This window comes from Amblyraja radiata, chromosome 6 (genome assembly GCF_010909765.2).
Source record: "Amblyraja radiata isolate CabotCenter1 chromosome 6, sAmbRad1.1.pri, whole genome shotgun sequence".
Lineage (NCBI taxonomy): Eukaryota > Metazoa > Chordata > Chondrichthyes > Rajiformes > Rajidae > Amblyraja > Amblyraja radiata.
Window position 1 is genome coordinate 42638725 of NC_045961.1, and position 18495 is coordinate 42657219.

Sequence of the window (18495 nt, forward strand, 5' to 3'; positions counted from 1 at the left end):
AAATGTATTGGGTGTGAATGGGATAACATAGTACTAGTCTGAATGGGTCACATCACCTCTACCTTTCAATCTGAAGAAGGGTTCAGATCAAAAACTTCAGCTTTTCCTTTTTTCAAGAGATGCTGCCTGACCCGCTGAGCTACATCAGCATTTTGAGTCTATCTTCGGTATAAACCAGCATCGGTAGTTCCTTCCTACACAGAGGATTTTTTAATCTTTGGTTCTTGGTACCTATTATTTTCAAAAACATATTAACAATACTCCTTTCTAAAAGAGTTAATGAGATGCTGTCTATTTTTGTTTCTGATCTGTACCACATGGATTTATATTGTATTGTACAACCTATTTTCTCTGTTGTGGATTGAAATAGTTCTTTGGGGTCAAAATAATTAATGATAGTGCATTAGCAAATTCAACTCTGACCTTAGTCCAGACAACATCAAATTGAAAACTGCGAGCTCGTACACCTGTGCTTATAAATGAATTCCTAGTTAGTACCATGTAAGGAGGAAGGCAAAAAAAAAAGTTTAATGAGTCTGTCGTCTCAATTTTGCAAGCCCAAGGTTGCAAGCTGTCATTCTGAAAATATGATCATGGGATTTGGAGAGTAGAAGCTAATATTTTTACTATCATTCTGTAGTTTTCAGGGACAACATTGATTTTTCTCCTGTCTGAGCCTTGAAATGAACAAATTGTTTATTTACGCTACAATTTATTTAACAATGGACATAATTTCTTCAAGTCATGTTTTTTTTGTGATAGCATTCTTTTACAGTGAGCACTTGGCAAGCTGAAGTCCTGCCCCCGAGAAGCTCAGCTCGAAAGAATGTTCTTGATCCTAGATACTTACAATAAGCAATTTTTAAATTGTCGTACACAGGGAAAAGGTTTTGAAGTGCAATTTTAAAAATCCTTAATTAACAAAGTTTGGCAACTACTTACACAGCTGTTTCATGTAGGTAATCAAGGATATGGACATGGTGAGGTTTATGGACTATTGCAAAACTGACACAGAACTGATACCCTGCTTGAGTTTCCTAATAGTGTTTAAAATAGTTGTAAAAATGATTTATTCTAACAGTTATGATTAATACACTTGTGTATAAATATAAAAAATCAAATCGCATTATTGCCATATGTTTGACTATTATAAGTAGGTACACTACTTATAATTGTTAATTATTGCATGTTTAATTGCAGGATTGACTTTAATTTTACTCAGCACATCTTCTTAAAACATTCCACATCTCAATATGGAAGTCATACAGTCCAATGCATTTCCATCCTGATCAGTAATATTCTGGTTGGTTCCCATGGTGTTCTGAATTAGCTCGCATTGCAATACATAAATGTACAACTTGAAAGCCTGCTATTTGACCCAATCAGTCCATGATAACATTTGTGATCATCATAATCCTGCTCCCAGCCGTCCACATGTCTTATCAGCCTAGTTCTTTAAGAATTATTTTCTCCCTTGTGTTTTTTCCCAGTTTACTTTTGAATTCACTTATGCCAGTTGCGTCCAACTTGCAGCAAATTTTTTCCCCATTCTCTTCAGTATCTGATGAAGTTTCTAATCAATTTCCTATTTCATTTTTGTCTGGTCCCTACATTAATGGCCCTTACCTTTGCTGTTTGTGCTGCCTATGTGGAGTTTGCATGTTCTCCCTAGGGTTTCCTCCGGGTACTCAAGTTTCTAACCACATCCAAACGATGTGTGGGTTTGTAGGTAAATCTGCCTCTGTAAATTACTCCTCGTGTAGGAAGTGAATGCGAAAGTGGAATAACATTAGTGTGAGCGAGTGATCAATGGGCGTCGTGGATTCTGGCTGAAGGACCTGTATCCATGCTGTACCTCGAAAATTTTTTGAATCTGCCTGAGTCAAAACCACATTATCTTAAACAAAGGTAATAGATTGTTGCAAAGCCTGTCATAATTTTGTGCACTGTTATTTTTCAGTGCAGACTGTCTTGGTGCCAAACTGAGACCGAGGTTATAAGCTATATGTGTTCATTTGATTGCGTTCTGGCTGAGCAATTTGGCAAATTCAGCACTTATTGAAGATGCTTTCATTGTCAATCACAAGGACCTCTACTGGCATCATTCCCAACTTTAAATAATTTGAGCTGCAGTCATGTGCATAGGAACTACTTCTATCCACTAACTACGATCAACATAATTTCCCATAAATTGGCCTGCAAAATCCAGACACCACCTCAGTCGTGGTTTGTTCATCCAGGACTGTGGGTCAAGTTGGTGGATTCTTGTGATGTTCTTGAATTTGTCGACAATCTTTTGCAGTGTGCTCCAACTGCCTGTCTATTCCAGGGCAACAAATTAAACAGATGACTTGCTTGATTCAAGGTATATCAAGATGTCTTCCTTGCCATTATTTTGGAATAGTTGCTGTTCCTTGTGATGGAGCACAGCTTTGAATCCTCCAAGAGCCACACCATTCTGGCTGATTACTTCATACCCTTTTCACCAAAGTGATAACAGTATGTAATTTTTGGCTTATCCATCCCATCTGCGATTGATGTGATCATACACCCACAAGAGGGTGGCATCATGTCTTGTTATGGTAGGAAACAGTTAGGTTATGACTGAATACTATGAGTATCGCAATAGTAACACGTGTACACTCGTGTTCAGATGGTGTTTTCCACTCTTATACTTGAGCTTGTAATCGTATGGAGGCAGTATTAATGCCCATCTCCGTACTTTAGTTGAGGCCATCAAACTTAGCCCATTGAATTGTCCAAAATTAAATGGCAAACTAATGTGGTCCATGAAAATTGTAATCTTCCAGTTTAGTAGGTACATGGAGCATCTTCACTCTGTAGGTGATAAGACAGCTGTTTTGTTTCGTATCATTAGGAATAACACTCTACCTTGAAAAGAGCCTGATGCAAAGCCAATCAGTTTCTTAAGTCATTCTACATCGAGAATGATAAAATCATTTCAACATCTTAAAGTGATGCATCACTAGACAGCAGCGATGACTTCACTAGATCATAATGAAGAGCATATTCATTATCAGTGCAATAACACACAGGGCCCAAATGCACTGTGCGAACACTAACTTAATTGAAATTTTTGACTAGTACTTTTCATTAGAGGATAAACAAACAGGCCAGAATGATTTCAAGGTTCAAGGTCAGTTTATTGTACCAATTAAGGTACAGTGAAACTCGATTACCATACAGCCATACTAAAAAATCCCAACATGACACACAACTACATAAAAGCTAACATAAACATCCACCACAGCAGATTCCCCACATTCCTCACTATAATAGAAGGCAATAACGTCTAATCTTCTTCCCTCGATAAAGTCTAATCTTCTTCCCTTTTTATTCTCCGGTGGAGTGGAACCATCCGCAGTCAGGGCGATCGAAGCTCCCGCGACGTGGCGATTTAAGTCCAACCCACAGATTGTCACCCTGGTGTTTCTTTAGATGACCACAGACAATTTTTAAATTCTCAAAACTGTTGGAACCTACAAGGCTTAAACTGTTAAGTGAACTAGAAAGCACTTAAAAATTCAACAGAAATGGTTAACCTCTTTCATGGTGTTAATAAATTGCCAAATTCATCTACATCGTTGAAATACCTGTGATGCCACGTAAGGGTTTTTAAAGTCCAAAGGCACCTTTTCACTCATAATTAATGAAGTTCTTTAGTTTTTCAAAGCTCTCTCCATGTCATTAAACAACAGATTATTGGCAATATTCACCGTACTGTAGCAGGGTAGATTGTTGTAACCAAACTCTGCTTTGCAAAAACCTGATTTTTTGGGGGATTTTTTTTATTGAAAATCTCTTCATGGGTATTAGGACGTTCTTGGTTATCAATAAACATGCCAATGTCTTCATTTTAATTTAGAAGACATTAACATTTAAATTTATTTTATGGTAAACATATAAATTTAAAACCACCACTCTGCCATTATTTTCAGGGGGGAGGGAGGATTAAACTCTCACATCTTTAATCACTTCAGATCCAAAATGTGAAAAAGGATATCAAAAAATATACATTTGCATCTATGGAACTTGAGTATTCCAGCAACATAACCAGCCAAGAAAGGGTTAACAGCTTTCAACCATGAGTGTTACTGGAAATAAACAGCAGCTTTCGTCTGTACTTTCTAACGAGGAATGTCCAGCCAAACATTCACACGCACTATTATACAATTTGGTTTGGATGAGAACGTACATGGCGTGGTTAGCAAGTTTGCAGGTGACACAAAAGCGGGTGGTATTGTAGATAGTGAAGATGGTTGTCAAAAACTGATCAGCAGGTACTAGCGCAACGTTTGAGAAACATTTAGACAGGTACATGGATAGGACAGGTTTAGAGGGATATGGGCCAAACGCAGGCAGGTGGGTATCATGTTGTCCAGTGTGGGCAAGTTAGGCCGAAGTTTCCACGCTGTGAGACTCTCTGACTCTGACATTAACCTTTTAGAACTTGGACCACAGTAAGTTTATTAGTAGAGCCAGGATTTTGCCATAAATGCCATGTGCCTTTTCATGCCTTTTTTGATGATTTCACCAGGATAATGCCTTTTTCACGATTGAGTGCCTAAATCAGCCTTTATTTGCTAAAAGGTCGTACTATTTTTTAGAGAAATACACAGGAACATATACCAAGCGAGTCATCATTACGGAAAAATTATGTTGACAGCAACTTCAACATTGTTGTGATGAAAATTAGAGATGAAGTTGCATGCAACAAAATATGGATCTCTATAGAGACAACCGATGCTGTGGGGAGATATGTTGCCAATGTGGTCATCGGTACACTGGAGGCAGGTCAACCATCAAATAAATATTTGTTGACAACGGAAGTATTGGAGAAGTCAAACAGCTCAACTATTGCTCAGTTGTTTATATCTTCAATTGCTGTACTTTGGCCAGAAGGTATAAAACACGAGAATGTTCTTCTGTTTGTGACAAAGTTTTATTCCCCAAATGTTGCATTTGATACGCTTAGCTCAAGGACTTCATAGAATTTCCAAATGTCGGTCGCCTAGTTTCCAATGTCAAGAAAATCTTCCTCAAAGCACCGTCACGTGTGCAGTTGTTCAAGGAAATGGCACCCGAGATTCCGCTACCTCATCAGCCCGTTTTGACTAGGTGGGGTACTTGGCTCTCTGCTGTACTCTACTATGCTGTAAATTTTGAAAAGATAAAAGAAATCGTCAATGTTTAGGAGAAGAATAATCTGCTGCAGTCAGGATCGTCAGTGATATCATGCAGAAAAAGTCCCTCCACTGCAATCTTGTGTTTATTGCTTCCAATTTTGCAAACTTCCCACAAGCTATCACTTCCCTTGCGAAACGTGGCGAAACATTAGTGAATAACTTGCAGGTTTTCAACAAAGTAACTAACGATATTCGTAAAGTTCCTGGCGATGTAGGTAAAGACATACAAGGAAAATGTGAGAGAGTGATTTTAGCTAACAAAGATCTTGAAGAAATAGAAAACATAGCTAAAGTTCTCAAAGGTAGTTATAATGCACAAGATATCGACATGAATATAGAGTCTGTGGCTTGTTTCGGGTATGCACCAGTGACCTCAGCTGAGGTAGAAATAAGTTTTTCACAACTGAAGCATATTCTGTATGACAGGCATAGTTTAACACCAGATAATTTGAAAAAAATTCTAGTAATTATCTGCAACCAGGCAACTTTGGTCATTTAATGTAGCATACCTTTATACTATCGTGTTTAACTATAATTTTAATAAATGTATTTTTATGCCTTTCTTTGGCAATAAATGCTTTTTTCGTGCTTTTTTTCTAATTTTATTATGCCTTTGTGCCTGCCTATTTCAGAGTTTCTTAGTGGCTAAACATCTTGGCTCTATTTATTAGTATCCCTTAATAGTTATGTGATTAGACTTCACCCTCATGGCCTCTGACAGAGTGACTGGTCACATTTGTATTAGTAAAACAATGGTGTAGAGATGGGGTTAGAGGTCATCTTTCTTTTGGTCCTCTGCTTCATTACTGGGGTTGCTGGCTGACTGTTCAGTGGTGCCCATTTTGTTTCTTAGGCTGGTGAAATGTTGCTAAACATGGAGCAAGATCTGACTCGCAGATTGTTTAAGAAGGAACTGCAGATGCTGGAAAATCGAAGGTACACAAAAAAGCTGGAGAAACTCAGCGGGTGCAGCAGCATCTATGGAGCGAAGGAAATATGGTATGATAGAATAATGATAGAATGACTGATAATTAGCTTCACACGCATCTCTGTACTTTGTACAGATTAGCTTCACACGGTCTGAAGAAGGGTTTCGGCCCGAAACGTTGCCTATTTCCTTCGCTCCATAGATGCTGCTGCACCCGCTGAGTTTCTCCAGCTTTTTTGTGTACCCCTGACTTGCAGATGATGGGTTGGTGTCAGATCATTTCACTCAAGGCCCCCCACACATTATCTGACTCTCTGTGTAGCCTGGAATTTGTGACTCTTTGGATATTTCGTCCTTTTTTTCTTTAGTGCTTCCTCCCCAATAGGGTTATCATTTTATTTCACAGAACAGAATTAATTCCTGCCAATCATGGCTCTCCCTTTGAAACATATTTATCTGTCCCTTTTAATCTTCCGTTTCTTAACTGTGAATGCAACTTGTTCTTTTTTAAAGAAAACATTTTACTGCAGAACAACTCTGAGTTTATTGAGCATGGACCTTGAACTCCAATAAAAATGTGCTAGAATCTCCAGAACAAAAGTCGCTCCTGACTTGGTTGCGTGTTTGTCATTGGAATAATGATAGAATGACTGATAATTAGCTTCACACACATCTCTGTACTTTGTACAGATTAGCTTCACACACATATTAGCTTCACGCACATCCCTGTGCTCTACCTATTGATTTGAGTGGCTTGATTGCATTTATGTATAGTATTATCTGATTTAGTTGGATAGCATGCAGAACAAACATGCAACAATAATAAACCTAAACCAGGAAGTATTTTAAACAGAACTCTTTTTAAAGAATTGAAGTCTTCCATGTTTCACATTTGTCCTGATACAGATGGAGTCTTTTTTGCCCATTAAACCCATTCACAGGGTCTCTCTTCTTGTGAGTTGCACCTCAAATGGAGTATATTTGTCTTGTTTTTCCAGAGGTGAAGCCTGGTCTTGCACTGAGACCCACAGACTGCTCTTTTTGGAATGGGCTCGAAATTCAAGTTTTTGTTAAATTACTATCTTGGCATACTCTTGTTCTATTACGTTCGATCTAAATTATGTCAAATAAAATGTGTTAAAATTCTACAGCTTTAAATTCCTATCACAATCACTGTTATGGAAGCATTGTATAGGTTTGTGTTCCCCTCTGGATCAAAAATGGTGAATTCTTACTCCTCTTTCAAAGATGCTCCCCGATCATTCCTGAAACACAAAGTCTTTAAAAGTGTGATGCTCAGTAACTCCAAGAACAGCGCCACCACATTCCAAAATTCATAGTTTCTCTGAGTGCACATGCATCACAAAAGTCCTTTAGGTGTTGTTGTCTGTTTACCAGTTCGTTTGTAACTCGGCCACTCCTCGTGTTCTGAGTCCAAGTTGGATTGTGCCACTTCCCTGTGGACTTTTAATTGACATTAACAAACATGTTATTTCATCAGTGGGAATGGTGAGAAATCCCTGTGCCACAAGGTTACAGCCAAGTGATACTTTCCATTCACTGTCTACCATAATCTTAATGTACCCAATGTATTTGCATTCCATATCTTGGAACTATTTACTTTTCAATATGTCTAATGCTAAAATAAAACCTTGGGGAAAACTCAATTGAATTTGGATGGGTAAATGTTCATTTTCTTATTCTCTACCAAAATTAGCGATCATGTTACAAATGCAATCACAAATCTAAATAAAACGATCTTAAGATGTATACTTTCCAGTGTTGTCCATAGAACCTTTGGTTTGTATTTTATTGTTTGAAACTAATTTTGGAAATCCTAAGTGTGCAATGTAAATGCTTTCCTTTGAAGTTGATGTTGCTTTTGCCCACACTACCTGCCACATAATATCTAGAAAAGTGTTAGCATCAGGGTGGTACAGATATTTTCCAAAACTATAGACTTTCTACACTGAATAAGCTTTGTATAAAGCAGCTAAGGTAACAAATCCAAAAGCAAAAATTATTTGCAAGTGTACAAGCAAAACATCTACATTTGAAGTGCAGTGAATACTGTGCGATTCTGAAGTTGTCAGAAATGCTCTCCATTTCCAATTAGTAAATCCACCATGCAGTAGCATCTGCCTGTCTATACTTTGGTCAGAAGGCTGAACAAAGAGTGTTGTTGTTCACTATTCAACTCCCCACTGCGTAGCTGGTGGTACAATTCTGAAACCTCCTAGTCCCAGTAATCGCATTTTCTGAGCGAGACTGATTTGTAATACTTTTGAAGACTGGAATTACTTCATCATCGCCTATACCTTAGATAACATTACCAAGTATGCTATTTTATAGTTCCGCATTTCTGATTTAACTTGTTTAAAATGCGCTTCAGTTTGGCCCTTTTGAAAACCAATAGAATAGGAGAGAGAAAATAAAAAGGTATTTAACAAAAGGAGGATATTGAAAAAGATGCACATAATCTGGGCATTGACTTTCCAAGCATTTGCTGTATAAAATGTAACACTTGGACTCAATATGGCAGAGTGTTTAGAGTAAATTAGATGTAGTGACATAAGGCGTAGGAAAGAACTACAGATGCTAGTTTAAATCGAAGGTCGACACAAAATGCTGGAGTAACTCAGCGTTTCAGGTCGAGACCCTTCTTCAAGGGGGCGGGGAGAAGAAAGGAGAAAGGAAGAGGAGGAGCCAGAGGGCTGAGGGAGAGCTGAGAAGGGGAGGAGATAGCAAGGGCTACCGGAAATTGGAGAAGTCAATGTTCATGCCGCTAGGAATATGAGGTGCTTCTCCTCCAATTTCCAGTGGTGCTCACTCTGGCCATGGAGGAGGCCCAGGACAGAAAAGTCGGATTCGGAATGGGAGGGGGAGTTGAAGTGCTTAGCCACAGGGAGATCAGGTTGTTTAATGCGGATCGAGCGGAGGTGTTCGGCGAAACGATCGCCAAGCCTACGCTTGGTCTCACCGATGTAGATCAGCTGACATCTAGAGCAGCGGATGCAATAGATGAGGTTGGAGGAGGTGCAGGTGAACCTCTATCGCACCTGGAACGACTGCTTGGGTCCTTGAATGGAGTCGAGGGGGAAGGTAAAGCGACAAGTGTAGCATCTTATGCTATTTTATAGTTCCGTATTTCTGATTTAACTTGTTTAAAATGCGCTTCAGTTTGGCCCCTTTTGAAAACCAATAGAATAGGAGAGAGAAAATAAAAAGGTATTTAACAAAATGCCTGCAAAAAGAAAAACACACTATATAGACAATTCATAAAATATCGAACTTCAGAAGCAGAAAATAAATATAAAAAATATAAGAATAAATTAACCAATATTATGAGGCTATGTAAGAAAGAATACTATAATAAAATGTTGGAGAATAATAAAAACAATATGAAAGGTTTATGGAACGTGCTAAATAGTATTATTAGAAATGGATCAAAAAATACAGGCTACCCTGAGTATTTTATTGAGGAAGAAAAGACAATAAATAATATGGATGATGCAGTTAATGGTTTTAACAAATTCTTTGTAAATGTGGGACCAGATTTGGCAGAAAAAATTAATGACCCAGAAACAAAAGAAGGGGCAGATACTGATCTTTGGGATAGAAATAATAGCTCTATCTTCCTTAGAGCAGTCGAAGGAAAAGAAATCATAGACACTGTAAGAATGTAAAAGCAAATCCTCTACTGATTGGAATGATATTGACATGATTATAATAAAAAACATTATTGAAGAAATTGCAGAACCATTAACTCATATCTGTAACTTGTCTTTTCAATCCGGTAAATTTCCGAACAAAATGAAAATAGCTAAAGTAATACCATTATATAAAACTGGGGATAGACACTATTTCACAAATTACAGGCCTGTTTCTTTACTCTCCCAATTCTCCAAGATCCTTGAAAAACTTTTTACAGAAAGACTTGACAATTTCATTGAAAAACATAAGCTTTTGGTCGACAGTCAATATGAATTCCGGACAGACAGATCAACATCTATGGCACTAATGGAACTAATCGAGGAAATCACAAATTGCATCTATATTACTAAAAGTCTGATCTTGACCACTTCCTGTTGTTCTGTGTATTGATTTTAGAAAAAACGCTGCCACTTATGGCTGTGATTTTTGGCCATCTTACTCAGAGTCCCCCTCCGCTGCGCAGGACAAGAGAATTTTTCCCATTGATGAAAAATAAAAGAGTTATTAGTATTTTTAAAATGGTGAGATTCTCTCCTGTCGATCACGCCATGAAGGCCACACCCCTTCTGGTGGGAGGGGGGGAGGGACTATAAAACCCAGAAGTGTGGGCGTGGCTCAGTCTCTGCAAGATGGAGAAGTCACGACTCGCTGTCTTCAGTGGCCTTGCACTCTGCTTGAAGTGGTAAGAAACTGCACTTGAATTTGGTGGCCTTGCACCCTGCTTGAAATGGAATTTCAAGGAATAGCCGTGAGTCAACTGCCAGCCCACTAGCCATGAGTGAGTCAACTGCCAGCACACAGGCTTCAGTGACTGAGCCGTCAGCTCAAGAATCCATTCAGCTAGGCCTCTGGAAACCAGTCCCTTCAGCCCACAACACCCATACTAGTGCTCCAACCCCCCCCCCCCCCTCCCCCACTGGCCACCAATTGGAATTGGTGGAGAGGTGGAATATTGCGTTGGTGACCAGCCCTCCCGTGTGATGCTGGGACCCAACGGGTCCCACTTAGTCTAGTTGATAATAAAAAACTTGCAATGGGAATATTCATAGATTTTAAAAAAGCATTTGATACCGTAAATCACGACATTTTACTCATGAAACTGGATAGGTATGGCATCAGAGGGGTTGGATTGGATTGGGTGAGAAGCTATTTAAGAAACAGGCAACAATTTGTAGAAATAGGTGAACATAAATCAACTTACATGAACATAACTTGTGGAGTACCTCAAGGGTCTGTGTTAGGTCCAAAGCTTTTCATAATGTACATTAACGACATATGCAAAGTATCAAATATACTGAAATTGATTATATTTGCCGATGATATGAATATATTTTGTTCCGGTGACAATTTGAAGCAGCTTTTGGAGGTCATCACATCAGAAATGAATAAATTTAAACAGTGGTTTGATGTCAACAAATTGTCTCTAAATTTAAGCAAAACAAAGTTTATGCTATTTGGAAAACATAAAATAAACCCTCAAGTACAATTGAAAATAGATAACATAAGTATAGAAAGAGTATATGAAAATAAATTTATTGGTGTGATCTTAGACCACAAAATCTGCTGGAAATCACATACAAACCACGTCAAAGCAAAACTGGCAAAGTCTATAGCAATATTGGGAAAATCAAGACCACAAATCATTACATACTTTGTATAATACACTCATATTGCCATATCTGAGTTACTGTGTGGAGATATGGAGTAACACCTACAAAACCAACCTACAGCCGTTATGCACATTACAAAAAAGAGCAATAAGAATTATCAATAACGTTGGATATCTTGAACATATTATTCTTAAAGTCACATATACTGAAGTTCACTGATCTGGTTAAATTTAAGACTGCGCAAATCAAATCATGTACAAAGCAAGAAATAATTTACTTCCAAGAAATATACAAAAACTGTTTATGGAAAGACAGGGTGTGTATAATTTGAGAGGGGAACATAATTTAAAAAAACTCAATGTCAGAACAACTCTTAAAAGTATGTGCATAGCAATCCGTGGTGTGAATTTGTAGAATGGTCTGGAACAGGAGATAAAACTTAGCACAAGCATAATTCAGTTTAAAAAGATGTACAAAAACACTTGTTTAAAAGGATATTGGGATGAGGATAGGTGATTGTGAGTGGGATATTTGTTATACTGATTGTATTGGGAAGGGTGATTATAGAGTGATGGGTTGTATATATGACTAAGATACTGTATAGTATATGAGGGTCTTTTCTTTTTCTTTTTTTCTTTTTTGTATGGCTTTGTAAATATTTGATTAGTGTTTAAATGTAAATAATTTGGTGTACATATAGTGGCTGGTGTACATATGGTGTACATATAGCTGCTAAATTTGTATAAGATAATTACAAGCAGTTGAATAAGGGGTGGGAATTAATAAGCTTTGGCTTCTTCCTCTTCCTTTTCGGACACATACGATTTCATTTATTTATAGATATTGTTTATGACACTTTATAAATATTTTTGATTTGTTTTTTGTATGCTGTTTCACACTTGCTTTTTATTCTTTTATTCTGTTCGAAATAAATAATAAAAATAAAAATAAATAAATAAATAAAATTAAAAGATCTCTTGCGATTGCAAGGGAAAGTGCCCGGGGAGGAGGTGGTGCGGGAGGGAAGGGAAGAATTGACCAGGGAGTTACGGAGGGAGCGGGCTTTGCGGAAAGCAGACGGGGGGGGGGGAGATGGGAAGATGTGGTGAGTGTTCGTTTCGCCGACCACCTCCGCATTAACCAACCTGACCTCCCTGTGGCTCAGCACTTCAACTCCCCCTCCCATTCCGAATCCAACCTTTTTGTCCTCCATGGCCAGAGTGAGCACCACCGGAAATTGGAGGAGCAGCACCTCATATTCTGCTTGGGCAGTCGGCACCCCAGCGGCATGAACATTGACTTCTCCAATTTCCAGTAGCTCTCCCTCAGCCCTCTGGCTCCTCCTCTTCCTTTCTCCTTTCTTCTCCCCGCCCCCACCCTACATCAGCAAAATATGTTTTTAAATTGAAGGGCAATAGCTTTCTTTAAAAAAATATATATAATGCCAGGTGTAATTATAATTTTGGAAGGGAAAATGATAATGGAATATTTTAAATTAAAATCAATTCATTTAGTTGAGTTTGTTCAATTTTATTTTGTATCACTGTATAGAACAATGGAAAAATATTATTCTCCATAGTTTGTCTTGTTTTTGATAGAATAATGAGTTGTTGATTATCTGTATCCTTCTTGACTTATTCAATGCTCGCCATTCTGGGTTTGTCAGGTCTTGACCTAGACCTCATTACCTGCCATGTTAATCTCTTCGCTACAGCCTAACCACCCCATTTGTTGTCAAAATAGTTGGAGAGAACCATTAACAGCATGGGATAATAACGTCTCTGTGTGGAAAACCAAAATTTAAATTGTTTCATTTTTGTTGGCTTCAAGGATTTTTAATTGCCTTTTAATAAACTTTTAATAAACTATTTTCGAGATTGTTGTGTAATTTGATAGCTAATTAATTTCAATTTAAATATGAAAAATGTGTAAACTTAAAAATATAAACAAAAACAAGGAATGTACACTGTGCTCTGCAGTATTCTGCAATGTATTGCTGCTTGCAACGGTGGAACTTGGATTTAGATAAGTGAAGTCGTTATGGAAAATTAAATGGTGATATTGCAGAAATTGTTCTTAGCCAAGCAGTAATTGATTCAAGATTGGATCAGCACTTTTGTTTCAATATAGACTTTAACCTTTTCTATTCAGACTATAAATAGATCCAACATGATACATTTGTGAAACAAATATTTTGATTAAAAAAGCACCTATGTTTCTTTCCATTTTTCTATATTAAAGGCACTATCAAAATGCAAGGTGCTGTTTGTTTGTCTGCAGGAGAAACATTAATTCATTTGCTAATGATTTTATTTTAGTGTTCAGTAGACAACAGTGAGATGTTCTCTTAATACTGAGCTATGTTCTCTCTAATAGGAAGGACTCGATGAAAGATGACAGAAGAAGTTATTGTTATTGCAAAGTGGGATTACACAGCACAGCAGGATCAAGAACTTGACATTAAGAAAAATGAGCGATTGTGGCTGCTTGATGATTCTAAAACGTGGTGGAGAGTAAGAAATACATCAAACAAAACAGGTTATGTTCCATCCAACTATGTAGAAAGGAAGAACAGCTTAAAGAAGGGGTCACTGGTAAAGAACATCAAAGATACTCTAGGCAAGTAAAATCTTCAAGATTTTATTGAAATCTTTATTATGATATCTTCTGATCACTTATTGTGTCATTGTTCTCTCATTGATGTGAAGACTTGTGTGTCTGGTCCAACAAACAATGTTCCTTTACATTGGAATGAATTTGGATGATTATGACAGGCTATCCCTGTCTCATCAAATGGGTTGCAGGTTTTTTCTCAACTTTAGTGTTGCAGGTACCTATTCCTGATCTGTGACTGCTGCGTTTGCTGCACAGGGAGCATCCGCATAGACTACAAATGAGCTCAACCGTTAAAGAATGAAAATACTTTAAACTTGTATGTCACCTTCCTTGACATTACTATGTTCCAGAATATTTCCGAGTCAGTTAAGGACTTCTGAATATTTTTAATGCAGGAAACGGCACAAGTAATCTACAGTGAGCATGTGGATGCAAATAGCAGTGAGATTATGGACGGATGGTTGATGGATAAATGCTGGCAAGAAAGCCATGATCTTCTCTGCTCTTCATAATATTTTCCACTAGTATCTGTGAGAGTAAAGAAGTAATATTTTTTCGAAGGACAGCACAATATTTCCTCAGGACTCCACTGGAGTTCATGCCGAAAGGATTTGCACGTCCTTGGAATGAGGCTTGAAACTTTGATTACTCAGCTCTGAATTAAGTTATAATCGAACGATAAGAGACATTTTTTAATATAAACCTGTAATTGCCATTCAAAAGTACAATATTTTTTCATTCATAAATGGGATATTGGCATCAGTAGAAAGTCTAGTCAAGTAAGAATTTCAGTGTTCTATTTCTGGACAGATGACAATGAAACACTAACTATTGGTTTAAATATATAGCCCATTACCAATTGCCCTTTAGACGGTATCTTCAATTGCTACAGTCCTTCCGATGCTGTTAACCCTACATTAAAGTTAGGTAAGGCATTCCATGATTTAGAGCTTTTTTGTGATAAAATAATGCTGATATATGGTCAGGTCAGGGTGAGATGATGTGGAGAAGAACTTGCAGGAGTAGATTTTATTGTGTTTTTTCCCCTATAATACACTCTTCTATAAAGTGCAGCATTTACATGAAGAGCAAGTTATATTGGTCCATATATAGCTATATTTAGATACAGGTACATGCAATACCAATTATCTTGTGCCTCAAAGTCTGTTTTCACATGCATGATCAATAAAGATTTTATCTCCGTTTTGAGGCAGGCACCTTGAGGAATCATTAAGCATTTGAAAGATGACAGGCTTTGTCTTTCCAGGCTGTTACATTTTCCATGTGGTTTTGTGGGTCTGGCTTCTGTGTGTCACCGATCCATATGACTGCTTTATGATGTAAATCCATATTTTCTTATTTCTTCACAACACTGGAGATTATTTGGTTCATCAAATCTACTTACATTATCATGTATCTACATGGGATGGCTTGATTGTATTGACTTTCTGCTGATTGGTCAGCATGCAACAAAAGCTTTTCACTGTACTCTGTACACAGGATAATACACTAAACTCATCTCAAACTCAGCTCGTCTATAAGTTCTAGGCCATTGAGCTCTGACTAGTTCCCAGTGCTATACTCGGGAAAATGTTACATTAGGACTGCTACAGAATACAGTGCATTTTATGTTTTCCTTCAGGTTAAAATTACATAGGAATCACCTAGAGGATGATTGAAATATGGGTTGCACTGACTGAGTGCACAGTGGAGGCAGGTACACAAATGTTTTGGTGGAATCTAGATGACACTTGAATGATCAAAGCAAGACTGGTAAATGGAATTATTAAAGACAGGAACTCGGTCAGTTAAGCCACGAGGGTCACAGGGCTGTTTTTGTGCCAAACAACATGCTATATATTTAAACAAATTAAGCATGGAAACAGGCCCTTTGGCCCACAGAGTCCACATCAACCATTGATCACCTGTACATACCAGTTCTGTTATCCGACTTGCACATCCGCTAGCTGCGCACTAGAGGCAATTAATGGAGGCCAATTAACTTTCAAACCTGCACATCTTTGGGATCTGGAGGGAAACCAGATCATCCAGAGGAAACCACTGCGTTCACAGGGAGAATGCAAATTCCACACAGACAGCATCCGAGGTCAGAATCACACCCAGGTGTCTGCCGCTGTGAGGCAGCAGCTCTACCTGCTGCACTACTGTGTCACCCATGTGACTCTTTGATATTGATTCTGGTCTTATGCTAGAACAAACTTTAGAATCAGTGAACTGGCTGATTATGGAAATATTTTTGCACTCAAAATACAAGTTATGACAGATATTAGATTCATTGCTTGTTAATCCTCAGTCAGAAAGAGGTTAAAAAACTTACTTGAAGGGTGTGGAAATCCTATCAATGTTTTCAGAAGCATTTAATATTTGTTGCACATGGACTAACTCGTTCGTGGTTGACAAGTATTGTATTTGACTTTTTACAAGAAATTTCTGTAAATTGGGATTACAGACCAAAAATGTCTTATGACTTGGGCATTGTCAAAAAAAACTAATGGATCTGGAAAGGTTTGGTGATAGAAAAATAGAACTATAGATATCCTGCGGCTTGGTTTGAAAAACTAAGTAATTAATTGTACATAATGGGCAAGGTAATAGAATTGTCACGTTAGATTTGCTGCAATCCCAGTTGTCATGGGGTTAAAGTAAAATTATAAGGTGATTAATGGGGTTATCGTCAAATGGGCTGCTTTGTCCTGGATTGTGCACTCATCCATTACTGTTGTATAGACGGTGAAAAGCCTTGTTTTGTAGTAAATGCCTACTATGTTCTGTGTGCTGAAGCAAAGCAAGAATTTCATTGTCCTATACAGGGACACATGACAATAAACTCACTTGAACACTTGAGGTGTTAGCACTTGCCATAAGATATGTAGTTTCTCACCTGCTGTTGTTGCTATAGTATTTATCTTGCAGATGTGGTTAAGTTTCTGGTGAATGAAGAATCCCAAGATATTCATGGTGTCAGGACTAATCAATGGTAATGCCATGGAATGTCAAGGGTAGGTGATGAGATTATTTTGGAGATGGTTGTTACCTGGCACTTCTGTGGTGTGAATATTGGCCCACCTTTGAATGTTATTTGAATGACTAGGTCGTGCTGTATTCAGTATTCAGCTGCTTTGCTTGCTGAGCAATTGTCACTGATTGAAACTATTTCCTATGCACAGACATTTATAAAACTGAAAGCATTTTAATTCTCTGTCACTGCAGAAATCAGCATATTTTAACCAGTGAAATGCATATCCTGTGCACAAGGTAATTATCAAAAGGTATTATTACCACCTTGTGACAATAATCTTCAAATTATCAGTACTCAAGTTTAACTTGTATTCAGAAATGCCAAAGATTTTGACTCAAATAAAACAGAACAATGTTCATGTAGTGAAAGAAGAATTAAAAATGCTAGAGAAGCAAAAATTAAACGATAAAAGTTGCATTTTTCTTTTGTCATGATGCTTTATCAGAGCTAGCATCAGACACTGGTATTAGTGTACAGTGGTATGTATCATACATAATATAATATTGTCTGTTGATCTTCCAAGATTGAATTATTTTAGAATTAGCTGTGATAAGGTATAATAGACTTATTATTACTTAAATAATATCTTTTATCTAAAGCACTTTTACTGAAATTCTTAAGATCAATTAAGGAATAGTAAAACCAATTATCCCTACACTGGAGCATAAAAGATGGTCATTCAGTATTATTAATGAACAAATAAGCCTGCCATTGTATATTTAAAGATGCATGATGAAGTTCAGTTCAGTTTATGTGCAGTTCAGATGTGCTATGACGTAGGGATAAAAATGGACTTGCTTCAAAACAAGGCTTTAGTTGTTTGGAGTAGTTTTGTCGATCAAGTGCCTTGTGTGATATCTGATGTGGAGTGGATTGATTGGTGATTAGAGTTATCTAACAAGGTTGAATACTCAGACTATCCAGATTATTAATGAAATGTGTCCCTGGAGATTGATTATACCCCCATTTTATTGACAAAGTCTCACCGTGCCACAAATAGATCTTCTGTATACATTCATTGGTAGTTGGATCAAACATCCCCATTAACACAAAATGTGTACAGGCACTCCCCATCCCCCACCACCATTCCGTTGTTTGAGGAATCAAGGATATATTCATTACTTCCTGGAAGAAATATGCTGATCCAAGCTACTCCAACCAGGAAAGAGCAGAGTGTTATTAACATAGAAAACCACAGAGTAAATCATTAATCTATGTAATGGTAGCATACAGCATTTAGCCAGTTCATCTATCAGAGATGGGTTATTATTTGTTAGTGTGGTGGAGTACTTGCTCCAGCTGTGGTAGATAACAGTTTGAGTAAGTTGGCGGTGGATGAAGACCACTAAGAGCAGAAGGAAAAAGAAAAAGTGGGTAAAG

At 37.6% G+C, this 18495-nt stretch overlaps 1 protein-coding gene across 1 annotated transcript in view; it reads left to right on the forward strand.

The window, feature by feature from the left end:
* nck2 (NCK adaptor protein 2) overlaps positions 1-18495 on the forward strand; it is a 68483-nt gene that overhangs the window by 30689 nt on the left and 19299 nt on the right. Inside the window, exon 2 of the mRNA XM_033022618.1 lies at positions 13836-14078. Coding sequence (XP_032878509.1) covers positions 13853-14078 — 226 coding nt within the window. The 5' untranslated portion in view covers positions 13836-13852. The remainder of the gene's footprint in view (positions 1-13835; positions 14079-18495) is intronic.